This window comes from Bison bison, unplaced genomic scaffold (genome assembly GCF_000754665.1).
Source record: "Bison bison bison isolate TAMUID 2011002044 unplaced genomic scaffold, Bison_UMD1.0 scf7180017864036, whole genome shotgun sequence".
Taxonomy (NCBI): domain Eukaryota; kingdom Metazoa; phylum Chordata; class Mammalia; order Artiodactyla; family Bovidae; genus Bison; species Bison bison.
The window spans coordinates 538,125-565,519 of NW_011494608.1; the positions used below are offsets into that span (position 1 = coordinate 538,125).

Here is a 27,395-nt window from a genome sequence, read left to right on the forward strand (position 1 = left end):
TAAGAGAAAGGAATGCGAGGGGATAATTATACTATGCTGTCTTTTTAGTTTGAGAAAGAGAAGAATTAAGTAAAATTATGACAACCCTACAGACAATTTAAAGTTTAGTTCTTGAAACACTGTCTCTAGGAGTCAGTCTTGCCCAGGAAATCAAGGAGAAAATGCCTTCATTAGAAAAGCGTTCTTCTTTCTTACAGTCAGCGCAGGAGCATTGGAAGATTGAAAACAAACTTCAAAGATAGAAGAATAAGAGAGTGTTGCTTGGGAGAAAGGCTGAGATCTTACAAGGGAGACTGGCCAGATTCCAATTAGAAAACAGGGCTTGGAAGGCCAGTGTAGGTTGATAGAAGTGAGTGATGGTGTCGCATGGGCGATAAAATTGTCTTGAAAAGAGACGCTAGAACTAGAGGACTAGACCAGACTGCATGGTCAGATCTTGACTCTATTTTGTTGGAAATTCTCCAAAGACAGACAGGTCTAGGATCAGCGGACTATAAAGTCACAAATGGAAGGCTCATAGAGAGGGGGGACCATCTCTTTGTAGGGAAACAGAATTTTTTTGCCATCCCCCAAATGTCTCTCTGGCAATATGGATTATCTTGAGCTGAAAACAAGGCCCAAAAGACTCAGGAGAAGACTGATCTTGCTCATAGCTATCTGAAAGGATTTAGGTAGAGGGCTCGCTCCAGAATAGAGCTGTCACTGCAGATAACTGCAGAGAACATGGGCAACGTCTGGTGGGGAAAACTGAGCAGCCTAGAGATCAGAGTCCACTATCAGTTCAGTTCAGTTGCTCAGTCGTGTTCAACTCTTTGTGACCCCATAAACCGCAGCACACCAGGCCTCCCTGTCCATCACCAACTCCCAGAGTCCACCCAAACCCACGTCTGTTGAGTCAGTGATGCCATCCAGCCATCTCATCCTCTGTTGTCCCCTTCTCCTCCTGCCCCCAATCCCTCCCAGCATCAGCGTCTTTTCCAATGAGTCAGTTATTTGCATCAGATGGCCAAAATATTGGAGTTTCAGCTTCAACATCAGTCCTTCCAACGAACAGCTAGGACTGATTTCCTTTAGGATGGACTGGTTGGATCTCCTGGTAGTCCAAGGGACTCTCAAGAGTCTTCTCCAACACCACAGTTCAAAAGCATCAAGTCTTCCGCGTTCAGCTTTCTTTATAGTCCAACTCTCACATCCATACATGACTACTGGAAAAACCATAGCCTTGACTAGACAGACCTTTGTTGGCAAAGTAATGTCTCTGCTTTTTAATATGCTGTCTTGCACCCCATTCCAGTACTCTAACCTGGAAAATCCCATGGACAGGGGAGCCTGGTAGGCTGCAGTCCATGGGGTCGCTAAGAGTCGGACATGACTGAGCGACTTCACTTTCACTTTTCACTTTCATGCATTGGAGAAGGAAATAGCAACGCACTCCAGTGTTCTTGCCTGGAGAATCCCAGGGATGGGGGAGCCTGGTGGGCTGCCGTCTATGGGGTCGCAGAGTCGGACACAATGGAAGCAATTTAGCGGCAGCAGCAGGTTGGTCATAACTTTCTTTCCGAGGAGTAAGCATCTTTTAATTTCATGGCTGCAATCACCATCGGCAGTGATTTTGGAGCCCAAAAAAAATAAAGTCAGCCACTGTTTCCATTCTTTCCCCATCTATTTGCCATGAAATGATGGGACCGGATGCCATGATCTTAGTTTTCTGAATGTTGAGCTTTAAGCCAACTTTTTTACTCTCTTTCACTTTCATCAAGAGGCTCTTTACTTCTTCTTCACTTTCTGCCATAAGGGTGGTGTCATCTGCATATTTGAGGTTATTGATATTTCTCCCGCCAGTCTTTACTCCAGCTTGGGCTTCATCCAGTCCAGCATTTCTCATGATGTACTCTGCATATAAGTTAAATAAGCAGGGTGACAATATACAGCCTTGACGGACTCCTTTCCTGATTTGGAACCAGTCTGTTGTTCCATGTCCAGTTCTAACTGTTGCTTCCTGACCTGCATACCGGTTTCTCAAGAGGCAGGTCAGGTGATCTGGTATTCCCATCTCTTTCAGAATTTCCCACACTTTATTGTGATCCACACAGTCAAAGGCTTTGGCATAGTCAATAAAGCAGAAATAGATGTTTTTCTGGAACTCTCTTGCTTTTTCGATGATTCAGTGGATGTTGGCAATTTGATCTCTGGTTCCTCTGCCTTTTCTAAAACCAGCTTGAACATCTGGAAATTCACGGTTCATGTATTGCTGAAGCCTGGCTTGGAGAATTTTGAGCATTACTTTACTAGCGTGTGAGATTAGTGCAATTGTGCGGTAGTTGGAGCATTCTTTGGCATTGTCTTTCTTTGGGATTGGAATGAAAACTAACTTTTTCCAGTCCTGTGGCCACTACTGAGTTTTCCAAATTTGCTGGCATATTGAGTGCAGCACTCTCACAGCATCATCTTTCAGGATTTGAAATAGCTCAACCGGAATTCCATCACCTCCACTAGCTTTGTTCATAGTGATGCTTTCTAAGGCCCACTTGACTTCACATTCCAGGATGTCTGGCTCTAGGTGAGTGATCACATCATCATGATTATCTGGGTCATGAAGATCTTTTTTGTACAGTTCTCCTGTGTATTCTTGCCACCTCTTCTTAATATCTTCTGCTTCTGTTAGGTCCATACCATTTCTGTCCTTTATTGAGCCCATCTTTGCAAAAAATGTTCCCTTGGTATCTCTGATTTTCTTGAAGAGATCTTGTGTCTTTCCCCTTCTATTTTTTTCCTCTATTTCTTTGCATTGATCACTGAGGAAGACTTTCTTATCTCTTCTTGCTATTCTTTGGAACTCTGCTTTCAAATGGGTATATCTTTCCTTTTCGCTTCCCTTCTTTTCACAGCTATTTGTAAGGTCTCCTCAGACAGCCATGTTGCTTTTCTGCATTTCTTTTTCTTGGGGATGGTCTTAATTCCTGTCTCCTGTATAGTGTCACAAACCTCCATCCATAGTTCATCAGTCCACTCTGGGACTCATTAAATCTTCCTGGCTCAGCAAGCATTTGTTCACCAAACATTCACTTTTGCATCTCCATGCCAATTGCTTTCCTCCCCTTCGAAATCCCAAAGCACTACCCCCAATATCCTTGTTTTTCTGTAGCTGAAGATAGTATTTAAGTTGAGGATTTGGGCTGTTTGGGCCCATTATTCACTTCTCATGGGTCTCTCCCATGTACAAGTGTTACTAAACTTTTGATTTTCCCCTGTTCACTTGTCTCATGTTGACCTAATTCTTAGACTAGCCAGGAGAACCCAGGAGAGTATAGGAAAGTGTCTTCTCTCTAACACCTTGAATGAGCCACTGTGTGCAATGCTCATAGAAAATCTAGACAGATGTGGGAAGATTAGACCATGAAGATCAGCACAGAAGACTCCAGGTAATTTCTGGGAGTTTCAAAGTGAGGCAGCTACCTTTATGCGGAGGTGGAGGCACAAATACTACTTCTGCCCTGAGGAATGTGCCTGAGAAATTGATCAAATGATGCCTCTTAAAGTAAGGCACAGGCTTCCCACGTGGCTCAGTGGTAAAGAACCCGCCTGGCAATGCAGGAGACGAGGGTTCGATCCCTGGGTTGGGAAGATCCCCTGGTGGAGGAAATGGCAACCCTCTCCAGTGTTCTTGCCTGGAAAATCCCATGGACAGAGGAGCCTGGCGGGCTACAGTCCATGGGGTCGCAAAGAGTCAGGCACAACTGACGGCACTTGCGTGCTCTCTCTCTCTCTCACACACACACACACACACACACACACACTAAGTAAGACACACAGATAAGAAACCTATTGAAGAGAACCCAGGCAAAACCAGATAGCATCCATGACTGGTTTCTTGATTGGTTGGGAAAATGCCTTGACTGTGACAGGAGAAGTGGCAGCAGACAAGATTGGTCTGAATAACTGATGCTTTGGCAGTCCTAGAGGTTCCTGATTTTATTTCTTCCAATCTAAGAGACCCAAAAGGACAAAACCTAGAGACACATTTGTTAAATATATGCCTTTTCAGTTAGCAAAGCAGGGCAAGAGAGAAAGACTCAAATCTAGCAAACAATACTACTACAAAATGAACCAGAGAAGAAAAGCGAATGATTTAAGAAGCTATTCAAAGTGTTAGAAAATTGTCTGAGCCTTCCTAAAAGTAAAAGCGGAACCACCATGGAAATTGAAATGTCAGGATTATATTCCTCTACTATGGAAAATAATAAAACATGTATTGCTCAAAACACAAAGAGTCAAAAGTGAGGAAGAGCAGTGCTTCAGGAGCGTCAGGCTCTGGTTGTGAACAAAGCAGAAGAGCATTGTTCACCACCAGTTCCACAAGGATTAAGTTGTCAGCCACTGTGGTCAGTGACCCGCAAAGCACCCTGCAGAAAGTTCAGGGTGAAGAACAGATGAGCCACTCTGTGCTTTGGGAAAACAGCCCCTTAGACAGATATATATCGCAGGCAGATTTTTTACTGAACTCAGATTCTTGCATCTTCCCATACATTGAAGAGCACTGAGTGATTAACTCAAGATATCTGTTCTTTGTGACTAGCAGTGATCTTTAACCAAGGTGCATGCCCAAATGCATGGATCCCCTAGCCAGAAAGCACTTAGAAGCTGGTGCTTCTACATCCTCAAAGGCTATCTCCCAGGCTACAGTCCTCAGTAAGTGAAAGCTGCTCAGTCGTGTGCTACTCTTTGCAACACTATGGACTGAACCAGGCTCCTCTGTCCATGGGATTCTCCAGGCAAGAATACTGGAGTGGGTTGCTATTCCCTTTTCCAGGGGATTTTCCTGACCCAAGAATTGAACCTGGGTTTCCTCCATTGCAGGCAGATTCTTTACTATCTGAGCCACCAGGGAAGCCCCTATAGTCCTCAGTAAGGTTCTTGAATAAAACAAACTCACAACTCTTACATTGTGCATTTTTCTTAAAGTTGACATGGTCCCACCAGTTCCCTGGTGTCATCAACTGTGGATAAAATAAGCTGGGATTATTCTTCAGCTTAAAAAAAAAGAAGATGAGGAAGAAATATTTACAAGGCTAAGGTTTAAGGGCACTCTCAAAATTCTGGGCTTCCCTGGTGGTTCAGATGGTAAAGAATCCACCTGTAATGTGGGAGACCTCGGTTTGATCCCTGGGTTGGGAAGATCCCTGGAGAAGGGAAAGGCTACCCATGCCAGTGTTCTGGCCTGGAGAAGTCCATGGACAGAGGAGCCTGGCGGGCTACAGCCTATGGGGTCACAAAGAGTCAGACATGACTGAGCAACTTTCACTTTCTTAAAACTCCAGGACAGTGGTCACTGCGGGACAGGGCTGGGGATGACCGCCCACCCACGCTGGCAGACGAGGCTTTGCCAGGCACACCTACCTTCAGTGTACCACCATAAACTCAAAGAGGAAGTAGAAGTGAAGGGATTTAAAATATGTTGAAGGGAAAGACATGCCCCTTAGATGAGACCAATGTCTGGGTTGCCACCACTGGAAATCTCTCATTTTTACAAGAAAAATAACATTGGGTGCTTACGGTGGGCCAAGCCCTCTGCTATGCATCTTATATTTATGTATTTAGCAATCACATCATCCTATAAGCTTGGGCACTAATAACATTACAGCTTCATAGATGAGAAATCAGAGCATGGAGAGATTAGGTAGCTTGTCCAAGGCCAAGCCCTTGGTACTCTTGGGAGGATCTCATTGAGGTGCAAGCATGACTACTTTGATGGAGATCTTTGGGTGTGGGTGTTTAGTCTCCCCTGCGGGTCACTGTTGATGCCACCCTAGCTGGGAGGGTCGGCATCCTTATTATTTCTGGTTGGGGGCAGGTAGAAGTTCAGGCTGCCTGTGTGGTCTCCGCTGACCCCACAGGGAGAGGGGGCTCATGACTGCCCAGCTGGGGTAAAAATTCTGGCTTCTCATATGGCCCTTGAGTCACTATCCTAGCTTGGAGAGACTCCTTAGCTTGGCAAGAATGGAATTCTAGGCTCCCTAGCTGGCTTTTGTTGGCATGGGTTGGGGTGGAACCACAGTTTGTTTACTTGTTTTCTTCTGTGAGGTTTGCAAGAATAGAACAATTATTGTCTAAACATCTTCTGTCTTGCAGGCTACCTTTTCCTGGACCTTTGGCTCAAAAAGGCTTTTCTTGGGGCTTTTCTGGGGTCTTTGCTTCTTGGCATTTCTAGTTGCTAGTTTCTCTAACACGAGTATGAGATGTGTGAGGCAACCTCGTTCTGAGGTTGCTCGATGACTGTCTTCTTATCCATCTTTTAGTGTCTTCTTCTGTTTGTGTTACAAATAATATCGAGGGTCTCTAAATGTACTTAGCCAGAGGAATAGGGGAAAAATGTGTCCATTTCATCTTCTGGAAGCAGAAGTCAAGTTCCAGGACTTTTGATTATTGCTTTGGCAACCTGGGAGAAAGGACTGTGGCTTTGAGTCACTGGTTCTGTAGGAGACGAGAGTAGTTGTCCAAAGCCGTGGCAGGGGACCCAGCAATGTGGCAGCAAGCGGGATTCCAGGAGAGATGGCTGGTTAGCGCTTCTCTGTAGAGCCAGAAACCGTGGCATCTGATGTTTGCTTTGAAGCAATTTCCTCCCCTGGATTCCAGTGATTCTCCCTTTGTCCCCTGTGTTTGTTGCATGCATGCTCAATTGCCCAGTTGTGTCCGACTCTGCAACGCTGTGGACTGCAGCCTGCTGGTCTCCTCTGTCCATGGGATTCTCCAGGCAAGAGTACTGGATTGGGTTGCCATTTCCTCCTCCATGGGATCTTCCCCACCCAGGGATCAAACCCACGTCTCCTGTGTCTCCTGCGTTGCTGGTAGATTACCAGCTGAGCCATCGGGATTATTATACACAGGACCCTAGTCTTCAAGAATGAAGGAGATGAACGAGAAGGCACTGTGATTGTATGAGGATCCAGGAGGGAGAGGTGAGAGGGCCAGAGGTGAGGAGCCTGCAGAGACGATGGAGACCTGAGCCAGGAGCGGGCTCACGGAGGCCAGACCAAGGAGTTGGTGCTGAGTTTCCGTAGAGCATCCTCCTGGCTCACGAGGCATCAGATGATGGTAGGAGCTGAGTCATCGTGAGAAAGAGGTTTTCACGGTGTGGAGGCAGCGCCTGGCATGGCTCTCTCCAAGCTCATCGCTTCATTGCTGGAGTGGAGAGAAGCACCTCTCCTTCCAGGTACACTGTTTTGACTCAGAAGGAAGCCCGGGCGGCTCTCACCCTCACTGACTCTGCTGTGCCTCTTCCCAGGGGCCAGGCCAGTGAGAATGACTCAGCACACAAGCTGGCCTGTGCAAGACTCTGCCTGTATGCGTGGGTGGGGGAAGCATGAGGAGTGGGCTTTCTGGTAGACCTCAGTCATGGTCTCAGCATTATTTTTTAAAAGGATTTTATTTATTTGTTTTGACGTGGACCAGTTTTAAAATCTTTATTGAATTTGTTACCATGTTGCTTCTGTTTTATGTTTTGGTTTTTTGGCCACGAGGCATGGGGGATGTTAGCTCCCCAACCAAGGACTGAACCCTTGCCCCCTGCATTAAAAGGTCAAGTCTTAACTTCTTGACTGCCTAGGAAGTCCCGGTTTCAACATTTTAGAAAATTCATCTGCTTTAGAACACCTGGACCTGGAGAGCTGGCAAGGGCTGCACATGGCCAGGCTCACGGTAATATTACAGCGTCTCCATAGCCTGGGCAGAACTTGGCTTGTCTGATTGGGGCTGTGGGCTCCCCAGGTGGTGCTAGTGGTAAAGAACCCTCCTGCCAGTGCAGGAGACATAAGAGACGAGGGTTCTATCCCTGGATCAGGAAGATCCCCTGGAGAAGGAAATGGCAACCTGCTCCAGGATTCTTGCCTGGAGAATCCCAAGGACAGAAGAGCCTGGCGGGCTGTAGTCCATGGCGTTGCAAAGAGTCAGACACAACCGAAGCGACTTAGCATCCAATGGGGGCTGGAGAGGGCCAAGCTGGGGGATTCTAATTCTCCAGTAAATGCCAGCACGTCTTCTCAAATCATCTTTACCTAAAACCTAAGGCTCATTGTGATCTCCCTCACTCCCAAGTGCTCTCCCACACCTGCCCACCTACCTTCTGAACACCCATGGAGCCTGTCTCCATCCCCCACCCCTTTAATGGGAGAAGCCACTGGAGAAAGCTCACTGATGTACAGGCTTTGTGTGGAAGACAGGCTTCCTGCTGCCTTTTGGTTGTCTGACGTCCTGGGACAGAGGGGAAAGGGGGATGACTACGAATATGACTGTGCGTGCGTTTGGCTTATCTCATCAAAATCTCTACATTCTGTGTTAATGGATCTGCCTGTTTTGTTCCCTGCCATATCCTCATGGCCTAAAATAGCGTCTGCTTCTCTATCAGACTCTAAAGAAACATTGCTAGGAGGGAAGGAAGGAGCATGGATGAGGAGGGAGGGAGCATTGTGTTTCTTTCACGGTGGGCCTGAACGTGTGGCCCACCAAGTTGTTAACTTTGGCCTTTACCCCTGAAGATGAATTATGAAGCCACGCCCCCAGTTCTTCCTTGGTGGCTCAGATGGTCAAGAATCCACCTGCAATGCGGGAGACCTGGGTTTGATCCCTGGGTTGGAAAGATCCCCTGGAGAAGGGAATGGCTACCCACTCCAGTATTCTGGCCTGGAGAATCCCATGGACAGAGGAGCCTGGCGGGATGCAGTCCATGGGGTCTCAGAGAGTCAGATGTGACTGAGTGACTTTCACACACACTCGTCCCTGGTTCTGCTCCCTTACAGCCTCCACAAGATTTTCACCCCACACTGGCCACATGAGTGTCCTCCAGGGGAACAGACGCAGGTGGAGGACCTCCTTGTGACCAGCAGAGAAAACAGGGTGGGCACTGCTTCCCTGAGTGCCTGTGGGTGGGGGCTAAGTACCCACAGCAGTGCTATAAAGGCTCCTTGGCCAGAGCCCTAAGGTGGGCAGCAGCTTCTAACCCTTCTCCCTGGAAGGGCTCCCAAGATGGCCCTGGCCCTATGGGTCTTTGGTCTGCTGGACTTAGTCTGCTTGGCATCCACCAACATCTTTGGTAAGTTCTGACCCTGCGGTCTCAGAGCATCGGGTTGGGAGGGACCTCTCAGGCCAACTCCTTGTTAGCCAGGACCTGCCCCAGGGCCGTGGAACATTTGTGACCTCATTTAATCCTCAGTGTCCCGAGGTCAGTTATGCACTCTTTCCTTTTCAGATGAAGAGACAGAGGGTCTGAGAAGTCACAGAGTCAGTGATCGGTGGACAGGAGATGGGAAACTAGATCTTCCCAGTTGGATTCTAGTTCCCCTCACCCCACCCTGTTAGCAAATGCTGGGATTGACTGGTTTTTTCGTTTGTTTGTTTTTGAAATTATCTTTACAATCTCAAGTCCTAGGTTGTCCATGTGGGGAATTAGCAGGTAATGAAAACCACAAATCTACCCGTGGTGTGAAATAGACCTGAGTTCTATTATAGCTGAGGCTCAGCCACTTAGTGTAGACTTTGAATAAAGTCTCAGCTTGTTTCCTCTCTGGAAATGAAGCAGTTGTGACTGTGATTTCTTAATAAGGCCTTGCACATTACATGCATTCTCCATCGAGGCCAGGAAGGTGCTCTGTCTGCAAGGAGTGCCTGGATAAACTCAAGAGCACCTCTTTTACAGTGTTCTCTGACCCAACCGTGGTCTTGGGGAACGCACAGTCCGAGGGTCCACTGTGAATCCTTCTCTTGCCAGTGGTGTGATCCTGAACAGGCTACTTTCCCGGCCAAGTCTCAGGGCCACCTGGGTAAGACGGTGATATCACCTCCCAGGGGATCAGGAGAGTTGTTGTCAAACTTGTGAGTAGCCGCAAAACTGCGAGTTGAAATATACATGCCGATGGTGGTAGAAATAAAACCCGGAAGAGCGTCTGTGTCTTCAGCGAGCCCGTCTCCGTTACTGGAATCCAGGCAGCAGATTCTCTCTCATGAGCGGCATCACTTCCTTTGTGCAGAGTACCAGGTGGATGCCCAGCCTCTCCGCCCATGCGAGCTGCAGAGGGAGAGGGCTTTTCTGAAGCGAGAAGACTACGTCCCCCAGTGCGCCGAGGACGGCAGCTTCCAGTAAGGCCTCCTCCAGCCATGAGGACCCAGGAGCCTTAAAACCCATCTTCTTCCTGTTCCCGCCCCCCTCCTTGAAACTGACCTGTGACCACTGTCACTGGAGCGCTCCCCAGACCCGTCAACACCGAGTCATCTGACCTCTGTTGCCCCAGTCCATGCTTCCTTCCAGCCAGAACCAAAGACGTCCCTTCCTTTCCTGCCAAAACTTTTTACTGTAATTGTTTTAACAAGGGTGAATGGGGTGGTGGTGGCGGCAGTGATTTACTTTCCAATGATCCAACGATTTACGCTCAGATGCCCCCTCTCCTCCCTGACTTCAACTGGAGTCACCAGTCCCGCTCCACACCAGTCTTTTTCCTAACTGAAATGAATTAAAGAGTGGAGGGAAGGAGAAGGAAGAAGGGTACCTGACTGTGGCTCCTGTCCCCAGGACTGTCCAGTGCGGGAAGGATGGGGCCTCCTGCTGGTGTGTGGACGCTGATGGCAGGGAAGTGCCTGGTAGCCGGCAGCCCGGGCGGCCTGTGGCCTGTAAGTAGGAAGGGGAGGCACTGCGAGGGGCAGCTCACACCCTGGGTACAGCCCTGGGCTCGGGTGCATCCAGGGCTAGTCTCCCTCTGGGCTGCGGGATCATCCTCTTTGAATTAGGCCTTACCTCCTACGGGACTGCTGTGAAAATCAACAGGACAATCAAGTCATGTGTTCAGCAAGTAGCCTCTGACGTCCCCCTGTGCCAGGCCCCATATCTGATGCTAAGGATGCATCAGGGAAAAGACTTCAAAGTCCTCTGAAACCAGAAAGCACCCTCTTGCGCAGGAAGTGTTTTCTCAACTGGGATGTTTCTAAGATTTGAGACTTAAGGCAAAAACTTTCCTGTTAAAATAATTGCTATGACGAGTGGTCAAAGAAGCGTGTCACAGTAAAGCTAAAACAAGGGTCGGTTTAAGCCGCTCATCTTAAAATGGTGAGATTGAGCCTCAAACCAGTTATCCTGTAAAAGAGCCAAGCTCCGTTGCAGCGCTGGTTTTGGGGGCCAGCTCGCTGGCTTGGGGAGCAAGCTGACTCCCACGGTCCTGCCGAGTGACCTCTGTTGGGTGCCCCGCTCCCACTGAACTCCAGTTCCTTGTCTGTAACATGAATACAGGAGCTGCTGTAGGGTCAGCTCTGATGGTCGTGAGGATTTAAATTGCGCAAAAGACACCTGGCCCCCAGTAGGTCCTGAGTGGGAGCAGCAATCACCAGTGTCACCAGTCCTCAAGCACCTGAAGTAGGCTTGTTGTTCAGTCGCTAAGTCGTGTCCGAATCTTTGCAACCCTAGAGACTGCAGCACGCCAGGCTCCTCTGTCTTCCACTATCTCCCGGAGTTTGCTCAAATTCATGTCCATCGAGTCGGTGATGCTATCTAACCATGCTCTGCCATCCCTTTATCCTTTTGCCTTCAGTCTTTCCCAGCATCAGGGTCTTTCCCACGAGTTGTACTTTAATTCCTTAGAGAAGGCAAGTCGGGCACGGAGGGGTGAAGACTCCCCCCAGGGAGTCTTCTTTCCCGCACAAGGCTGTGCGGGAAATTCGTATTCAGACAAGATATCAACAGCCAGCCTGTGCTCCCTTCACACCCCACCTCTTCAGCTCCAGGGCTGTTGGGGTCTCCCATGGACTGAAGGGACACAATGAAATCTCTTTCCAGCTCGGCCTGCCGGATGTCAGAAGAAATCCTGGGATGTAGAGTTGGGCAGGTGGAACGCTGGCCCTGAGGCTGCTGCCAGCTCATGCAGCCTCCTTGGTTGGTGGGAAGGACCACCCTGCCTTCCCGCCCCTAGGGATAGCGCGTGGTCCTCCGGGCTCAGACCCCTGCGTGGTGCCCTCACCCTCTGACACCGCTCTTTGCCGCCGCAGGTCTGTCGTTCTGCCAGCTGCAGAAGCAGCAGATTTTGCTCAGCAGCTACATCAACAGCACAGCCACGTCCTACCTACCCCAGTGTCAGGATTCAGGGGATTACTCGCCTGTGCAGTGCGATCTGCGGCGGCAGCAGTGCTGGTGTGTGGACGCGGAAGGAATGGAGGTGTATGGCACCCGCCAGCGGGGGAGGCCGGCGCGGTGTAAGCACCACCAGCATCGGGGCCCTGGGGGAGGCGGAGGCCCCGGGCAGCCTCCCACAGCTGACCGAAACGGGGTGAGGGCTCCCCAAGGAAAGGCAGGGGACCTGGCCTTCAGCACGCAAAGGAAGGCATTTTAGGAAGGTTTTCTCCCTTCTAGTTCTGCGCGGTGGACCACAGTATTCACAGGCTTAACAAGTAGGATTTCCGGGAGCATCAGGCCTTCGTCCCTGTTCGGGAAGCTCTCGTGTGTGTAGCAGGAACACAAGCGTATGTGCAGAAGCACATACGCCTCCTCGTATGGAAGGATTAGCAATTGTTTCCTAAACCTATGGACACCAAGGGGGAAAAGACGGGGGTGGTGGGATGGATTGGGAGATTGGAACTGACACCCATACACTCTTGATATTATGTATAAAATAGATGACGAATGAGCATCTACGTGTAGGACAGTCAGCTCTGCTCAATGCTCTGCGGTGACCTACGTGGGAAGGAAATCCAACAAGGAGGGGACATATGTAAATATAGAGCCGATTCACTTCGCTGTGCAGCAGGAAACAGCACAACATTGTAAAGCAACTATAAGCCAATAAAGATTAATCAAAAGTAAATAGATTTAAATTGTTTCCTTGGAAACGTTTAGGTCCAAGGAGCTGTGAGATAAGAAACCGCCGTCTCCTCCATGGCGTGGGCGACAGGTCGCCACCCCAGTGTTCCCCAGATGGGGCCTTCAGGCCGGTGCAGTGCAAGTTCGTCAACACCACAGACATGATGATTTTCGACCTGGTCCACAGCTACAGCAGGTAAGGGCCCCCGGGTGTGCCCAGCACGGCCCACGCCTTCTGGTCTCCCGCCCAGGCTCCTGCTGTCTGCAGGGCTGGGCGCTGGCAAGGGTGTGTGTGACACACTCAGCCCATGCGACCTGAGAGAGGCCTCCTGTTCACTTTCCCGTGACGGACACTGAAGGCCCACGGCGTCTCCCACAAAACAAGCTGGCAATAGCTATTCAACTAAAATACACGAGCCCTCTGGCCCAGCCAGCCTACAGAGATGAAAACACCAGAATATGAAGATTCTTTATTAGGATGTACTAGAATCTCCATGCATTGGAGAAGGAAATGGCAACCCACTCCAGTGTTCTTGCCTGGAGAATCCCAGGGACGGTGGAGCCTGGTGGGCTGCCGTCTATGGGGTCGCACAGAGTCAGACACAACTGAAGTGACTTAGCAGCAGCAGCAGAATGTCCACTGCATCGTTTTTTTTTTTTTTTAATTGAGGCCAAAAACTGGGAACAGAGTGATTGACAACCCCAGGTGGGTGTCTGGATAAAAGCATGCTGTGCTGTGTTTAGTCACTCAGTCGTGTCCGACTCTTTGCGACGCCATAGACTGCAGCCCGCCAGGCTCTTCTGTCCATGGGGACTCTCCAGGCAAGAATACTGGAGTGGGTTGCCATGCCCTTCTGCAGGGAATCTTCCCAATGCAGAGATTGAACCCAAGTCTCTGGCATTGCAGGCAGATTCCTTACCATCGGAGCCACCAGGGAAGCCCAAGAATACTGAAGTGGGTTAACCTATCCCTTCGGCAAGGGGTCTTCCTAACCCAGGAATCGAATTGGAGTCTCCTGCATTGCAGGTGGATTCTTTACCAACTGAGCTATCAGGGAAGCCACTGTAAATATTTCCGCAGCCCTTAAATAGAATGCACTCAGACTGCATCTGTTGATTTGGAGTGGGTCGTGCAGCACATTATGATAATATCATGTAAGATACAAGGTGCACATAATATAAGAGGATTTAGTTTTTAGAACACAGACAAGCAAACAGGTCCTAATCTAAGTGCATGTATATGATTATATGATGGTGCTTGTGTCTGTATCGGATTCGGTGAGGACAGAGAATTACATGAATGAACACATACTGGGTGGTTCCCTCAGCCACCTTGAGGGTCAGGTTGCTGTGGAGGAGGAGGAGTCAGGAGAGGAGAATCCCCAGAAAAGGAAAAATGTGGACCGCATTGATGCATTCTTATAAATGGCATGTATGTGTGCACCTATTAAGCTTATTTAAGCTTAAAGATTTATATAACAAATATAAAAATGCTATTTTTTTTTATAGCTCTTGGCCCAAATAACTGGATGGCTTCCGGTTATTTACGATGGTGACTTTATCAATACACAGGGCTTGCACAGACTTCAGATATAATCAAAACACTGTGAAGGAAAATAAATAATAATATTAATTTGTAAATACTGGTAGGAATTCTCTTAGAGAACCTGAGGCTTTATGTGTCTGGCTTTCAAAACCACTAGTTTCCTTCCTATGAGAGGGAATTCCCATGGGCTGTGCCCAGAGGGGTCATGGATTGGAAGCCTGTGACCAGGTACTGTCCCAGAGACAAGCCTCATTCGAGCTGCATGCTATTTTCAAAACTGAGAAATTTTAAATTGAATCCTGTGAAATTTCAGTTTGTGCAGGTAAAAATAGTCCAACATAGCAATATTGTATGTTCAGCCCAAGACACAAAATTCTGAGTTCTTGATTCTAAAGAACAAGGTTGGGGACTGCATGCATTGTCCCAGGGCACCAAGAAGCTGATTCTTTTTGGACCAAGTGCAACCCACCCCACCCCGCGCTGTGGGCCTCTTCTTGTATGCGCCACACTCCTCCTGCTCCAACTGTTGGCATTACCTGTCTGACCCCATGGCGTTTGCCCTGTGATCCTTGTTCTGACTCTGCCACTGCTGGCAAAGTGACCGGGTCACTTATTTCTGAATCTCAGTGTTCCCATCTGTAAGGACAATACCAGCTCATCAGTCATGTGAAGATCTGCTGAGCCCTTGCCTATGAAACCACTGAGAAAATTGTAAATTATTATCATTTGTAGGGAATCCATCACCAGCTTTTGCAAATGTAGGTTACAGTCTCCTACCCACCTCAGGCCTAGAAAATGGCCTGCCCGTGTGCATATTGGAATCTCCAAACATCCTGATTTACTGATGCTGAGCAATGCAAACTGATGTGTGCTCAGTCCAAGTTCAGTTGGATACTCACAGTATACAGTGGAATTTGAGATCCTTTCATCTACTTCAATATTTATAAAAATAACTGGAAAATGATGGTCTCTAGCACACAGTGGGGAATCTGAAGAACAGAAATTAAGGAACCCACCCTAGGAAGCACAATCTGTGGCTTATAGACCTGTCTGGCTCCTTTTCAGTTCAGTTCAGTCGCTCTGTCGTGTCTGACTCTTGTGTGTGACCCCATGGACTGCAGCACGCCAGGCTTCCCTATCCATCACCAACTCCTGGAGCTTGCTCAAACTCAAATGTCCATCAAGGAGGTGATGCCATCCAGCCATCTCATCCTCTGTCGTCCCCTTCTCCTCCCTCCCGCTTCCCTCCCAGCATCAGGTTGTCTTTTCTAGTGAGTCAGTTCTTCGCATCAGGTGGCCAAAGTATTGGAGTTTCAGCTTCAGCATCAGTCCTTCCAATGAATATTCAGGACTGATTTCCTTGAGGATTGACTGGTTGGCTCTCCTTGCAGTCCAAGGGACTCTCAAGAGTCTTCTCCAACACCACAGTTAAAAAGCATCAATTCTTCGGTTCTCTGCTTTCTTTATAGTCCAACTCTCACATCCATACATGACCACTGGAATAACCATAGCCTTGATTATGGGGAACTTTGTCGGCAAAATAATGTTTCTGCTTTTTAATATGCTATCTAGGTTGGTCATAACTTTCCTTCCAAGGAGCAAGCATCTTTTAATTTGATGGCTGCAATTACCATCGGCAGTGATTTTGGAGCCCAAGAAAATAAAGTCTGACATTGTTTCCATTGTTTCCCCATCTATTTGCCATGAAGTGATGGGACCGGATGCCATGATCTTAGTTTTTGGAATGTTGAGTTTTAAGCCAGCCTTTCACTCTCCTCTTTCACTTTCATCAAGAGGCTCTTTAGTTCTTTGCTTTCTGCCGTAAGGGTGGTGTCATCTGCATATCTGAGGTTATTGATATTTCTCCTGGCAATCTTGATTCCAGCTTGCCCTTCATCCAGCCCGGCATTTTGCATGATGAACTCTGCATATAAGTTAAATAAGCAGGGTGACAATATACAGCCTTGATGTACTCCTTTCCCAATTTGGAACCAGTTCATTGTTTCATGTCCAGTTCTGTTGCTTCCTGACCTGCATACAGATTTCTCAGGAGGCAGATAAGGTGGTCTGGTATTCCCATCTCTTTAAGAATTTCCCACAGTTTGTTGTGATTGATCCACACAGTCAAAGGCTTTGGTGTAGTCAATGAAGTGGAAGTAGACATTTTTTCTGGAACTCTCTTGCTTTTTCAATGATCCAACAGATGTTGGCAATTTGCTCTCTTGTTCCTGTCACTTTTCTAAATCCAGCTTGAATATCGAATTTCTCGGTTCATGAAATGTTGAAGCCTGGCTTGGAGAGATGAATGCAATTGTGCAGTAGTTTGGACATTCTTTGGCATTGCCTTTCTTTGGTATTGGAATGAAAACTGACCTTTTCCAGTCCTGTGGCCATTGCTGAGTTTTCCAAACTTGCTGGCATATTGCGTATGCTGCTGCTGCTGATGGGGCTAAGTCGCTTCAGTCGTGTCTGGCTCTGTGCGACCCCATAGATGGCAGCCCACCAGGCTCCCCCGTCCCTGGGATTCTCCAGGCAAGAACACTGGAGTGGGTTGCCATTTCCTTCTCCGATGCATGAAAATGAAAAGTGAAAGTGAAAGTGAAGTCGTGTTCGACAATTCTCAAAGAACTTGCAGGTGCCTGCTTGAGGCGCAATTCACAGCTTTGTCCACCAGAGGGCAGTCAAATTAAAGGCAAAAGTTCAGGACTAAGCATCTATTGTTAAAGAACCAAAAAACTTACCCATGAAATGGGAGCTTTTCTTTTATGTAAGCAAGCATGTCTCTGAGTGAATTCTGATTTAAGAAGGTCATGGGAAGGGTCAGGTAGTTGGTTACTGGAAGCCCAGCCATGCTCAGGAATTTTCTGATAAGCAGACCTGGGCAGTGCCAGCCCCAGCCTCTCCAGTGGGCAAAGTGTCAGGAGCCCCAGAGGCTATGTGGAAAGTATAGACATAGTATCCTGGATGGTTGTCAGGTGAAAAAAATGCCAGATGGCCAGTGATACTTGAATTTCAGATAAGCAAGGAGTAATTTTTCAGTTTAAGTGTGTCCTGAATATTTCATCAAGAATTTTAAAACTGGGTGAGGGTTGGAGATATCTCATGAACCATCAGAGCTGGATTTTAAAAAGAATGGATTGCAGTTAAGGAAGAGCAGTGGGTACCTAGGGATGACCCTGTAAGTTTGGAGGCCACTAGGTGAGAGGGGCTGTCAATTTGAACCACAGCAGGTGATGGAGAGGGTAATGGTGGGATGGAGTGGGATTGATGGAGAAATATTGACTTGGTGGGATTCATGGAACTTGGGGAAGGAACAGATAGGAAGGGTGAGGGAGAGAAAAAGTCAAGGATGACTCCAAGGTCTGGTTTCTGGTTGGCAGAAGAGGAAGAGTCTGGAAAGGAAAAGTCACAAATTTGCTTTTGGAATATTGAATCTGTGTCAGGAAGCATTTAACAGGAGGTTTCCTGTGTGCTGTTTTGGATCTGTCGGGAATTCTCTGTTCCTTATTAATTCCTGAATACTCAGGAATTAAGAAGAGAGGCAAGCCTCTCCTGGGGGCTGAGGAATCCAGGCATTTCCTTTGTTAGTTTTTCTATAAGGTGATAAGTACCCTCTTCCTTTTTATCAACTACATGGTAAAAGTGATTATTTACAACTCTCTTTCATATGGATGACCTCAGGTTTCCTTGATAACTTGTAAGTTTTTATTTTATCTCTGCTGAAAATAGCTGCCTTTTAAGACAGTATAAATACTCACACAATGTTGAATAAAACACCTTTGCTCCATCAGAACTCTGGTCCCTCTCTCTCTCTCTCTCTCTCTCTCTCTCTCTCCCTCTCTCTTTTTCAGGCTGATTTCCTGGAGCACAGAGGCTCTCTGAGTTCACTTTCTTGCCCTGGCTTCTAAGACCCTCTTGAGAAGGCGCTCTGCACCTTCACCCCATCGAGAGGGCGCCTGAGGCCTCCATGAACAGAGCAAGCCCCGTGCAGGGGCTTTATTGGTTTTCTGCATAAACCAAGGAATATCAGCCTCTTTCTTTCTCCTTTACTTTTTTATCGGTCGACTCCAGACCACCAGGTTCCGGTCCATTAAAGGACCTCAACAAATCTGAAGAGATTTCTTTGGGAAATTCACATGCAGAAGTGGTGTAAGGCAGCTGACCCACTTCCATGGGGCCACAGGGAGCCCGGAAGTCTCACTTGCCAACATGTTTGTTGTGGGTTCTTGATATGGTGGGTGATGATTTACGCTTGAACTTGACCACAGCATTTGCCCATTTGAAGCAGATCCTTTTGCCTCTTGAAAAGAGCAGCTGCTAACTACACCCATTTGGCTGGTGAATTTAGAGAAAAAACCATGTCATGGTGGGGAGTAAGCTTTACTGGTCCTTATCCCCCTTTCCCCATCTTTCACAAGGCCCTTGCCTAACCACTGGCTAAGGAAGTACGTTCTGGTTAAGTAACCCTGGTTAAGAGCTGGTGCCATGATCACGCCTCAGTGATCCGAGGTAAGACTCAGTCAACTGGTCTCTTTATCAGCACTTGTCCTTAGTGACAGAGCTCATCCAAACTTCTTCAGATGCACTGGCAACTCCTGATACACAGATGACCCAGTGAGAAGGAGCCGATGCACCTTAATACGCAGTAAAGGGGACTGGTTACCTGAACAGGAGAGCGACCGTGTACAGGAACCCTCATGGACTCATCATTGCCTGTTACGCTCACTGGACCCTCTGCAGTGTCTGCAGAGGGGTCTGCAGTGTACCGGGCATTGTGGGAGTCATCACAGCTCTTGATTTTGAGGGGGGATCTGCTGGTCTTCATCAAAGGCTGGATATCTGGAGGGACCAGCCACCATGAGAGAGGTGGAAGTGTCTGACTGAATAAGTGTCTGACTGAGTCCAAGGGCGTGAATCCTGCAGCGCAGGTGGGCAAGACCAGACGCCTGGTTGGGACTGACATTATATTTCACGTAGGCTTATTTGTGATTTCTTTAACTCTGTGTTGGCCACAACCTGAGCATAAATGCAGAAACACCATCATTTCACCCTCCACTATAGTTTTCCTTCTTGAGGACTCTTTGATCATCATCCTGAGATGTTGCTTTTCATTCAACAAAAGGGAAGCACCCTTTTCCTTTAGTTGAAGGTCAAGGTGGGTCTTTGGGTTGAATTGGTGGAATGTGGTTTAAACTTCCTGTGCCTCATGCTGGGATGGCCTGCAGAACTTCAGGCCAGCCAGGAGCCCCGTCCCTATCTGTTAGATGCCAGGAAAACCCAGGATCCAGCAGAGGGAAGAGTGTCAGAGTGGAGGACTGCTTCTCGGGAGATGGGGCAGGAGCAGGGAGCCGCCGCACACTGAGTAACCCCACTAACAGAGTCACTTGGTGGTGACAGCCTGGATTTGAACTCCAACTCCCACCACTACTTTAGATGGTGGCCAACATACCTCACTTCTTTAACCTCTAAAATGGGCACACACAAAAATACCACCTTGCTTTTAGGACAGTTAAGTGGATTAAATGAGTCAATGTCTATTAAACATTTTGCGGATTGTTTTTTCAAAGTAATGCTTAATAAAGGGAAGTGATTATCGTACTGTTTTAACACGTTTATAATTGAATTTATCCCAGGTTCCAATGAATGAACTTCTGTCATATTCCTCCAGTCAGTGTGAGCAATTGGGCCACGTATGTCTTTAGCTTCTATTATGCAACTTACTAGAGCAGGAAATGGCAACCCACTCCAGTATTTTTGCCTCGGAAATCGCATGGACAGAGGAGTGTGGCGGGCTCCAGTCCATGGGGTCTTGAATAGTTGGACACGACTGTGCGACGAACACTCATACTCATGCAACTCACTGACTGTAACGTTCTTTTTAATTTAACCCATGTACGCACAATCACAGACCAACAATCTGGAAAAAATCCGTAATTCTATAATCCGTGTGTACATAGGTTTTGTTTTGTGTATTCATTTCCTTTCAGATTAACTACGACATGTGCACTCTGTGTTGAGGTTCTGAGAAGTTCCTAGAAATATATTCCCTTCTGATTCTGGTTCATTTGCATAGGAACAATTGTAGTGTATGCACATGCCATTTTGTAGTCTACGCTTTTTACATAATGTTATGCATGCATTCATTTAGGGGATTTACCATAATTCACTTTCAATTTTCATAGCTTTGGACGTGAAGGTTGTCTTCAACGCTTTGCTCGAATATATCACACAGCAATAGATCTTTCTGTGCAGAGGGCTGCTGTTATACTTCTTCTAATTTATTGGTTGGGAATATATTTCCAGATACAGGTGGAAACATACTCTGCTTGGTTTCATAGAGTTGTTATGTGTGTGTCAGTCACTCAGTTGTGTCCGACTCTTTGCGACACCATGGACTGTAGCCCGCCAGGCTCCTTTGTCCATGGGATTCTCCAGGCAAGACTACTGGAGTGGGCTGCCATTTCCTTCTCCATATAGACTTGCCATATGGAGCATTAAAAACTAATTTCTCCGTGTTACATAGAGATGAGCAGCTCCTCTCTGGCTGCTATGTCATTGCACGTGGGTATAACTTTTTATCACCTGAGCTTCCTATTACTTCTAGGGTGGGTAGCCCAGCCAATTAGCTCCATGTAGCAATTGTCGGGCCAGGCGTGATTTAGGCATCTTTTCCCTCAACTTATGGAAATGAAGTATAGCCCTTGTTAGTGATGTCACAGTGATTTGGTGTTTTCTTCGACTATGGGACTGGGAAATATCCTACATAAGAATTTCCTGTGGTGGAGCCTGGCTTCTTTGCCAGCTCTTGAGAAGTCGTAAAGGGCTCTGAAGTCATGTGATCTCCCCGAATGAGATCATCTGCAATGTGTACCATATGTTTGTAAAGCACACTTGGCCCTTGGTCTCGAGAGTTCTATTCTAGTAAAGGAACTCGTTAATGCAATGCTGATTGACTGTTTTCTGCCTGATCCTATGAGACACACACTTGGGCATAAATTGGTCAAAGCCCACGAGTGAGAAAAACACTAATTGGTAGGTGACAGTCAAGGACAGCTTCATTTTCACAGGTCCAGCCTAGCTCTGGCCAGGGAAAACCAATTTAGAAAAAAATACGTTGACTACAGGAATAATGGAGCAAACGGCATGAAACAAAGAAGCAGACAGTTCTTGTTCCCAGATAAGATGGTTGCTGTTGTTATTCAGTTACTAAGTCATGCCTGACTCTCTGTGATGCCATGGACTGCAGCACGCCAGGCTCCTCTGTCCTCTATTTTCTCCTGGAGCTTGCTCAGATTCAAGTCCATTGAGTCAGTGATGCTGTCTAACAGTCTCCTCCTCAGATGAGATGAGGCCACGTTAATTTATTTCTGCTGGGAGAGCTTGTGATGACTTGCCTTGTGTGAGGCGGTGACCACGAATGCCATTGTCTTGCAGGTTCCCAGATGCATTTGTGACCTTTAGTTCCTTCCGGAGCAGGTTTCCAGAGGTGTCTGGGTATTGTTACTGTGCGGATAGCCAAGGGCGGGAACTGGCTGAGACAGGTAAGCACACCCCCCTGAGAGCCTAACTGTCACTCCCTGTAAAGCAGAAACAGCGGATGGGCTGTCCTGGGTATGCAGGAGGGCACGGCCTTCACAGACCTTCAAGGGAGGTACTTTGAGTGCAGCTGCTGCTCATCCACGTGGTGCCTTTGCTGGGAAGAGATACCCCCCATCAACCCCCTCTCTGAGCAGATGTAGCTCCAAGCTTGGCAAGTGGCACCCGGGCTGGATTTCCTTCTCTCACTCTCTCAGCTGTGATCCCTTGTGCTGTAAACAACCTGTGCAACCACACAGAGCCACCCTGACTTTGGAAACCATTAAAGCCTTGTTCAGGCCCAAAGCACAATGATGCCCGTTGGGGGCTCTAGCCTCTTTATATCTGTTTACATGGTGGTGAGGTCAGGGCCTCCTTTCTGAATGAACCCATCCCTTCCAAATGCTTGCTTTCTTGGCTCAGGTTTGGAGCTGTTACTCGATGAAATTTACGACACTATTTTTGCCGGCCTGGACCTTGCTTCCACCTTCGCTGAGACCACTCTGTACCGGATATTACAGAGACGGTTCCTAGCAGTGCAGCTAGTCATCTCCGGCAGATTCCGATGTGAGTACAAGCTGGAGGCAGATGTGCTTCCGCTAGGAGGAAACCCCTCAGCTTTCATGTCCTGCAGCCTCCGTGTCTGTCCTACCAGAGCGGGCGTGGGGATTGAATCGACTCTACCAGCATGCAGAACGCGTGCTGTAAACACACTAACCGCCCTGCCTTTCCTGCCTGGATCTCTCGTAGGCCCCACAAAATGTGAAGTGGAGCGGTTTGCAGCCACCAGCTTCCGTCACCCCTACGTACCGAGCTGCCACCTGGACGGGGAGTACCAGGCGGCACAGTGCCAGCAGGGAGGGCCATGCTGGTGCGTGGACAGCCGGGGACAGGAGATCCCAGGGACGCAGCAGCGAGGGGAGCCTCCATCCTGTGGTGGGTGTCCTCTCCAAGCCTCCCCGCCTTGTTCTCGTCAGGTCGTGTTACTGTATCTGTCTCTCCAGACTGACCTTTCCAGATCACATTCATTCCATTGCCTCCCAGGGGGTGCCGCACAGACCCTTCAAGTTCAACAGGATGGAAACCCGTCTGTCATTATTAATTTCCATTATGTTTCTCGTCCCGTATCAGACATGCTTGCTCCCTCAGGGAGCTCAGAGAATAGTAGGAGAGGAGAGAATTAAGTGTACAGTGCCGTGAGAAAAGCGTGTGCTGACAGCTCCATAGCACAGGGCAGCAGAGGTCAATTCTATCTATGCCTGTTTGGCGAGGAGACACCCGGAGGGCTTCATGGCAGAGGTGACGCTTGAGGAGCTTCTTCTAAACTAAAGACGCTTCCTGAAGGACGAAAATAAAGAGAGGTGTTCACTAGAGTCAGGGCTGGGGAAGCGAAATTATAGGGACATAAATATGGATGGGTCCTGACTTAACAGTGGCTGGACTTACAATTTTTAGACTTCATGACAGTGCAAAAATGATACATGTTCAGTGGAAATAGTGCTTTGAATCTTGAACATTTCCTGGCCTAGGGATATGTGGCATGGAACTGTCTCATGATGCTAACCAGTGGCAGTGAGCCACAGGTCCCAGTCAGCCACATGATTGTGCCCCATACACTTACGACAATTCTGTACCCAAACAGCTACTCCATTTTTCCCTTCCAGTACAGTTATTCAATAATTCCCTGACAGTCCAGTGGTTAGGATTTGGCACACTGCTGGGGCCCAGGTTCAATCCCTGCTTGGGGAGCTAAGATCTTGCAAGTTGCATGGTGTGGTCCGCCCCCCCACACACACACAAATTATGAGATATTTGAAACTTTATTACAAAATGGGCTTGGTGTTCAGATGATCTTACCCAGCTGTATGCTAATAGAAGTGTTCTGAGCATGTTTAATGTAGGCGGGGCTAAACTATGGTGATAGGAATTCAATGCGTTTTTGACTTAATGATATTTTCAACTTATGATGAATTTATCAGGAGGTCATTCCATCCTAGTTGAGGAGGATCTGTGATAGGCGTTGGTGTGCTAAGGGACACGACTGAGTGACTTTCACATGTGCTAAGGAACATGGAGTCTGCGAGAAGGAGAGAGACAAAAAACTTGCTGGAGCATGTTTGGGTGTGTGTGTGTGTGTGTGTGTGCATGTGAGCTCAGTTGTGTCTGACTCTTGCGATCCCATGGACTATAGCCCACCAGGTTCCTCTGTCCATGGGATTTCCCAAACAAGAATACTGGAGTGAGTTGCCATTACCTCTCCCAGGGGATCTTTCCAGCCCAGGATCAAACCTAATTCTCCTGCATTGGAAGGCAGATTCTTTACCACCAAGCCACCTGGGAAGCTCCTGTTTTGGGTGGGGGACTCTGAAAGGCACGGGTCATGAGGCCTTTCATATCAAGCAGAGCATTAGGGGCTTCCTCCTCCAGCTTTCAGAGAAGCTGTTGAGGGCTTTGAAGCTGGAGAGTGCCCTGTGTGGGTGGTGTGGAAAGGCAGCCCAGGCATTTTGGAGGAGAGATTGAACAGGAGCATCAGGCTGCAGGCAGTAGGCATCTAAAGGTCATTGAGGTGTCCTAAAGAGAGACGAGTGGCCTGTATTACTTTCCTGGGGCGACTGTAGCAAATGACCACCCACGGAATGGCTTAGAACAGCAGAAATGTATTCTTGCGCAGTTCTAAAGGCTGGATATCTAAAATCAATGTGTCAGCAAGGCAGTGCTCGCTCCGAAGGCTTCAGGAGAAAATCCTTGTTTTTTCCTGGTTGTGATAGTCACCAACAATTTTTTTTGTTTCTGTTTTTTAGCCAGAAACGTACTTGTTTTACTTTCTTTTTTAAAGAGCTTTTATTGGAGTGTAGTCGATTTACAATGCTGTGGCAGTTTCAAGTGTACAGAAGAGTGAATCATTTATGCATATATCTTCTCTTTTTTAGATTATTTTCCCATTTGGCCACTATAGAGAATTGAATACAGTTCCCTGTGCTATACAGTAGGCCTTTATTAGTTATCCATTTTATATAGTGTGTATATGCACCCCCCTCCAGTACTCTTGCCTGGAAAATCCCATGGACGGAGGAGCCTAGAAGGCTGCAGTCCATGGGGTCGCTGAGGGTCAGACACTACTGAGCAATTTCACTTTCACTTTTCACTTTCATGCATTGGAGAAGGAAATGGCAACCCACTTCAGTGTTCTTGCCTGGAGAATCCCAAGGACACGGGAGCCTGGTGGGCTGCCGTCTATAGGGTCGTGCAGAGTCGGACACGACTGAAGCGACTTAGCAGTGGCAGCAGCAGCAGTGTGTATATGTCGGGCTTCCCTAGTGGCTAAGTCAGTTAAGAATCCACCTGCAAAGCAGGAGAGCCAAGTACGATCCCTGGGTTGGGAAGATCCCCTGGAGGAGGAGGAAATCACAACCTATTCCATTATTCCTGCCTGGGGAGTCCTATGGACAGAGGAGCCTGGTGGCTATAGTCGACCAGCAGCGTGTGTATATCCATCTCAGTCTCACAATTTATCCTTCTGTAGCACCTCCTGCCCTCTAGTAACCTCAAATTTGTTTTCTACATCTGTAACTCTTTTTATTTCTGCTTTGTAGGTAAGTTCATTTGTACCCATTTTTAGATTTCACCTATAAACAATATATGATATTTGTCCTCCTCTGTCTGACTTACTTCACTCAATAAGGCCATCTCTAGTTGCCCATACTCTAGTTCATCCATGTTGCTGCAAATAGCATTATTTCATTCTTTTTTACACCAACAATCTTTGGCTTGTGACTGCAGAACTCCACACTCTGCCTCCGTCATCACATGGCTGTCTGCCTTGTTTGTCTGCTTCTGTGTCTCGTTCCTCCTCTTGTAATGACACCAGTCGTATAGGATTAAAAACCCACTTTAGTATGGACTTCCCAGGTGGCGCCAGTGGTAAAGAATCCACCCACCAATGCAGGAAATGCAAGAGATTCAAGAAACGTGGGTTTGATCCCTGGATCAGAAAGATCCCCTGGAGAAGGAATGGCAACCCACTCCAGCATTCTTGCCTGGAAAATCCCATGGACAGATGAGCCTGGGAGGCTAAAGTCCATGAGGTTTAAAAGAGTCGGATACTACTGAGTGACTGCTGCCTTACCCTAGTGTGATGCCATGTTAACTAATTATACCTACAATGGCCCTACATCCACAGAAGATCACATTCTGAAGTTCCAGGAGGGATGTGAATTCTAGGGAGACACTATTCAGCCCAGGACAGGAAGCAATACTGAAGCAGAAGCAGTGGTCTGGGGACAAGGGTGTGAACTTGAGACAGGTGGCCAGGCATTGCATCAGACTCCGTTTCTCCTTACACTGAGACCTGAAGGGTGTTAGCGGTGGAGCAGGAGGAGTCTAGGAGCACTCACAGGCTCCCAGTTGGGGTGAGCTGGATGGACTCAGCAAGATGTGAGACAGTGAAGGAGGAGGACAGTCTTTTCAGACATGTGTTAACATTATTTCAGTGACTTCCTAGGAAACCATTTGATTTCTCCAACTTAACATTTTGAGTTTTCAGCACTGTGTTGGGTACCATGCTTTTGGCTAAGTGTGAAGATGTAGAAAAAGAACATTGTGAACCTCTGCCTTGAAGGTAGCCTTTACAATTACACTCTGGTTCTGTTAGAACCCAGAGAACACTGTTCCCTAATTCCAGGTGAAAATGAAGAACTATGGTCTTCCACGTTAAAACCAAAAGTACTTGCAAACGCATAGATCATATATATATATTCTACTTTTTCCATCTGATGTATCAGTCTCATTACCATGGAAACATGTGCCACAGGAAACCAATATCTGATCTTTTTCTTTGCCTTGGTAACACTACATACAAATGAATGGGCAGGGTATGCTCTTAATTTGGAGAGAGAGAAAGCAGAGACGTGAGCTTGCTTTCTTCCCTGCCTTCCTGTAATACCCATTAGAGGAAGCCCTGGCCTTGTGGACGGATGTGTTATATGTTCAGACGTTGCCAGTCTCTCTCACTCTCTCTGACCGCATGTTCCAGATCTTACTCTGTTGCCTGGTTACAGAGTGAAATTGGCTGACTTTCTTTTTGGCACCCGTCTGAACTGAGGGGAATGAATTATTTTGAAAAGTTGAGGGTGGGGTGAGTTGAAAAGAACAGCTAAGATTTATGGTTTTATGGAGAAAAATGGAGTTTTCTCCCTTCTACCTATGTGACTGAGATGATCAGAGTTTGAATTTAAAAACTTTTTTCTGAATATGATGACCGTTGACTTGGGATATTCAGACAGAATGACCTGACCATGCATGGAGTTGATTGCTGCTGCTGCTGCTGCTAAGTCGCTCAGTTGTGTCCGACTGTCCGACTCTGTGCGACCCCATAGATGGCAGCCCATCAGGCTCCCCCGTCCCTGGGGTTCTCCAGGCAAGAACACTGGAGTGGGTTGCCATTTC

General features: G+C 47.6%; 1 protein-coding gene across 1 annotated transcript in view; it reads left to right on the plus strand.

Moving 5' to 3' along the window:
- Positions 1 to 8,982: 8,982 nt before the first annotated feature.
- Positions 8,983 to 27,395, plus strand: part of TG (thyroglobulin) — a 237,536-nt gene continuing 219,123 nt past the window's right edge. The window contains exons 1-8 of the mRNA XM_010834775.1: positions 8,983 to 9,085; positions 10,020 to 10,128; positions 10,559 to 10,656; positions 12,022 to 12,225; positions 12,866 to 13,025; positions 21,810 to 21,916; positions 22,374 to 22,517; positions 22,701 to 22,886. Of these exons, the coding sequence (XP_010833077.1) occupies positions 9,019 to 9,085; positions 10,020 to 10,128; positions 10,559 to 10,656; positions 12,022 to 12,225; positions 12,866 to 13,025; positions 21,810 to 21,916; positions 22,374 to 22,517; positions 22,701 to 22,886 (1,075 nt within the window). The 5' untranslated portion in view covers positions 8,983 to 9,018. The remainder of the gene's footprint in view (positions 9,086 to 10,019; positions 10,129 to 10,558; positions 10,657 to 12,021; positions 12,226 to 12,865; positions 13,026 to 21,809; positions 21,917 to 22,373; positions 22,518 to 22,700; positions 22,887 to 27,395) is intronic.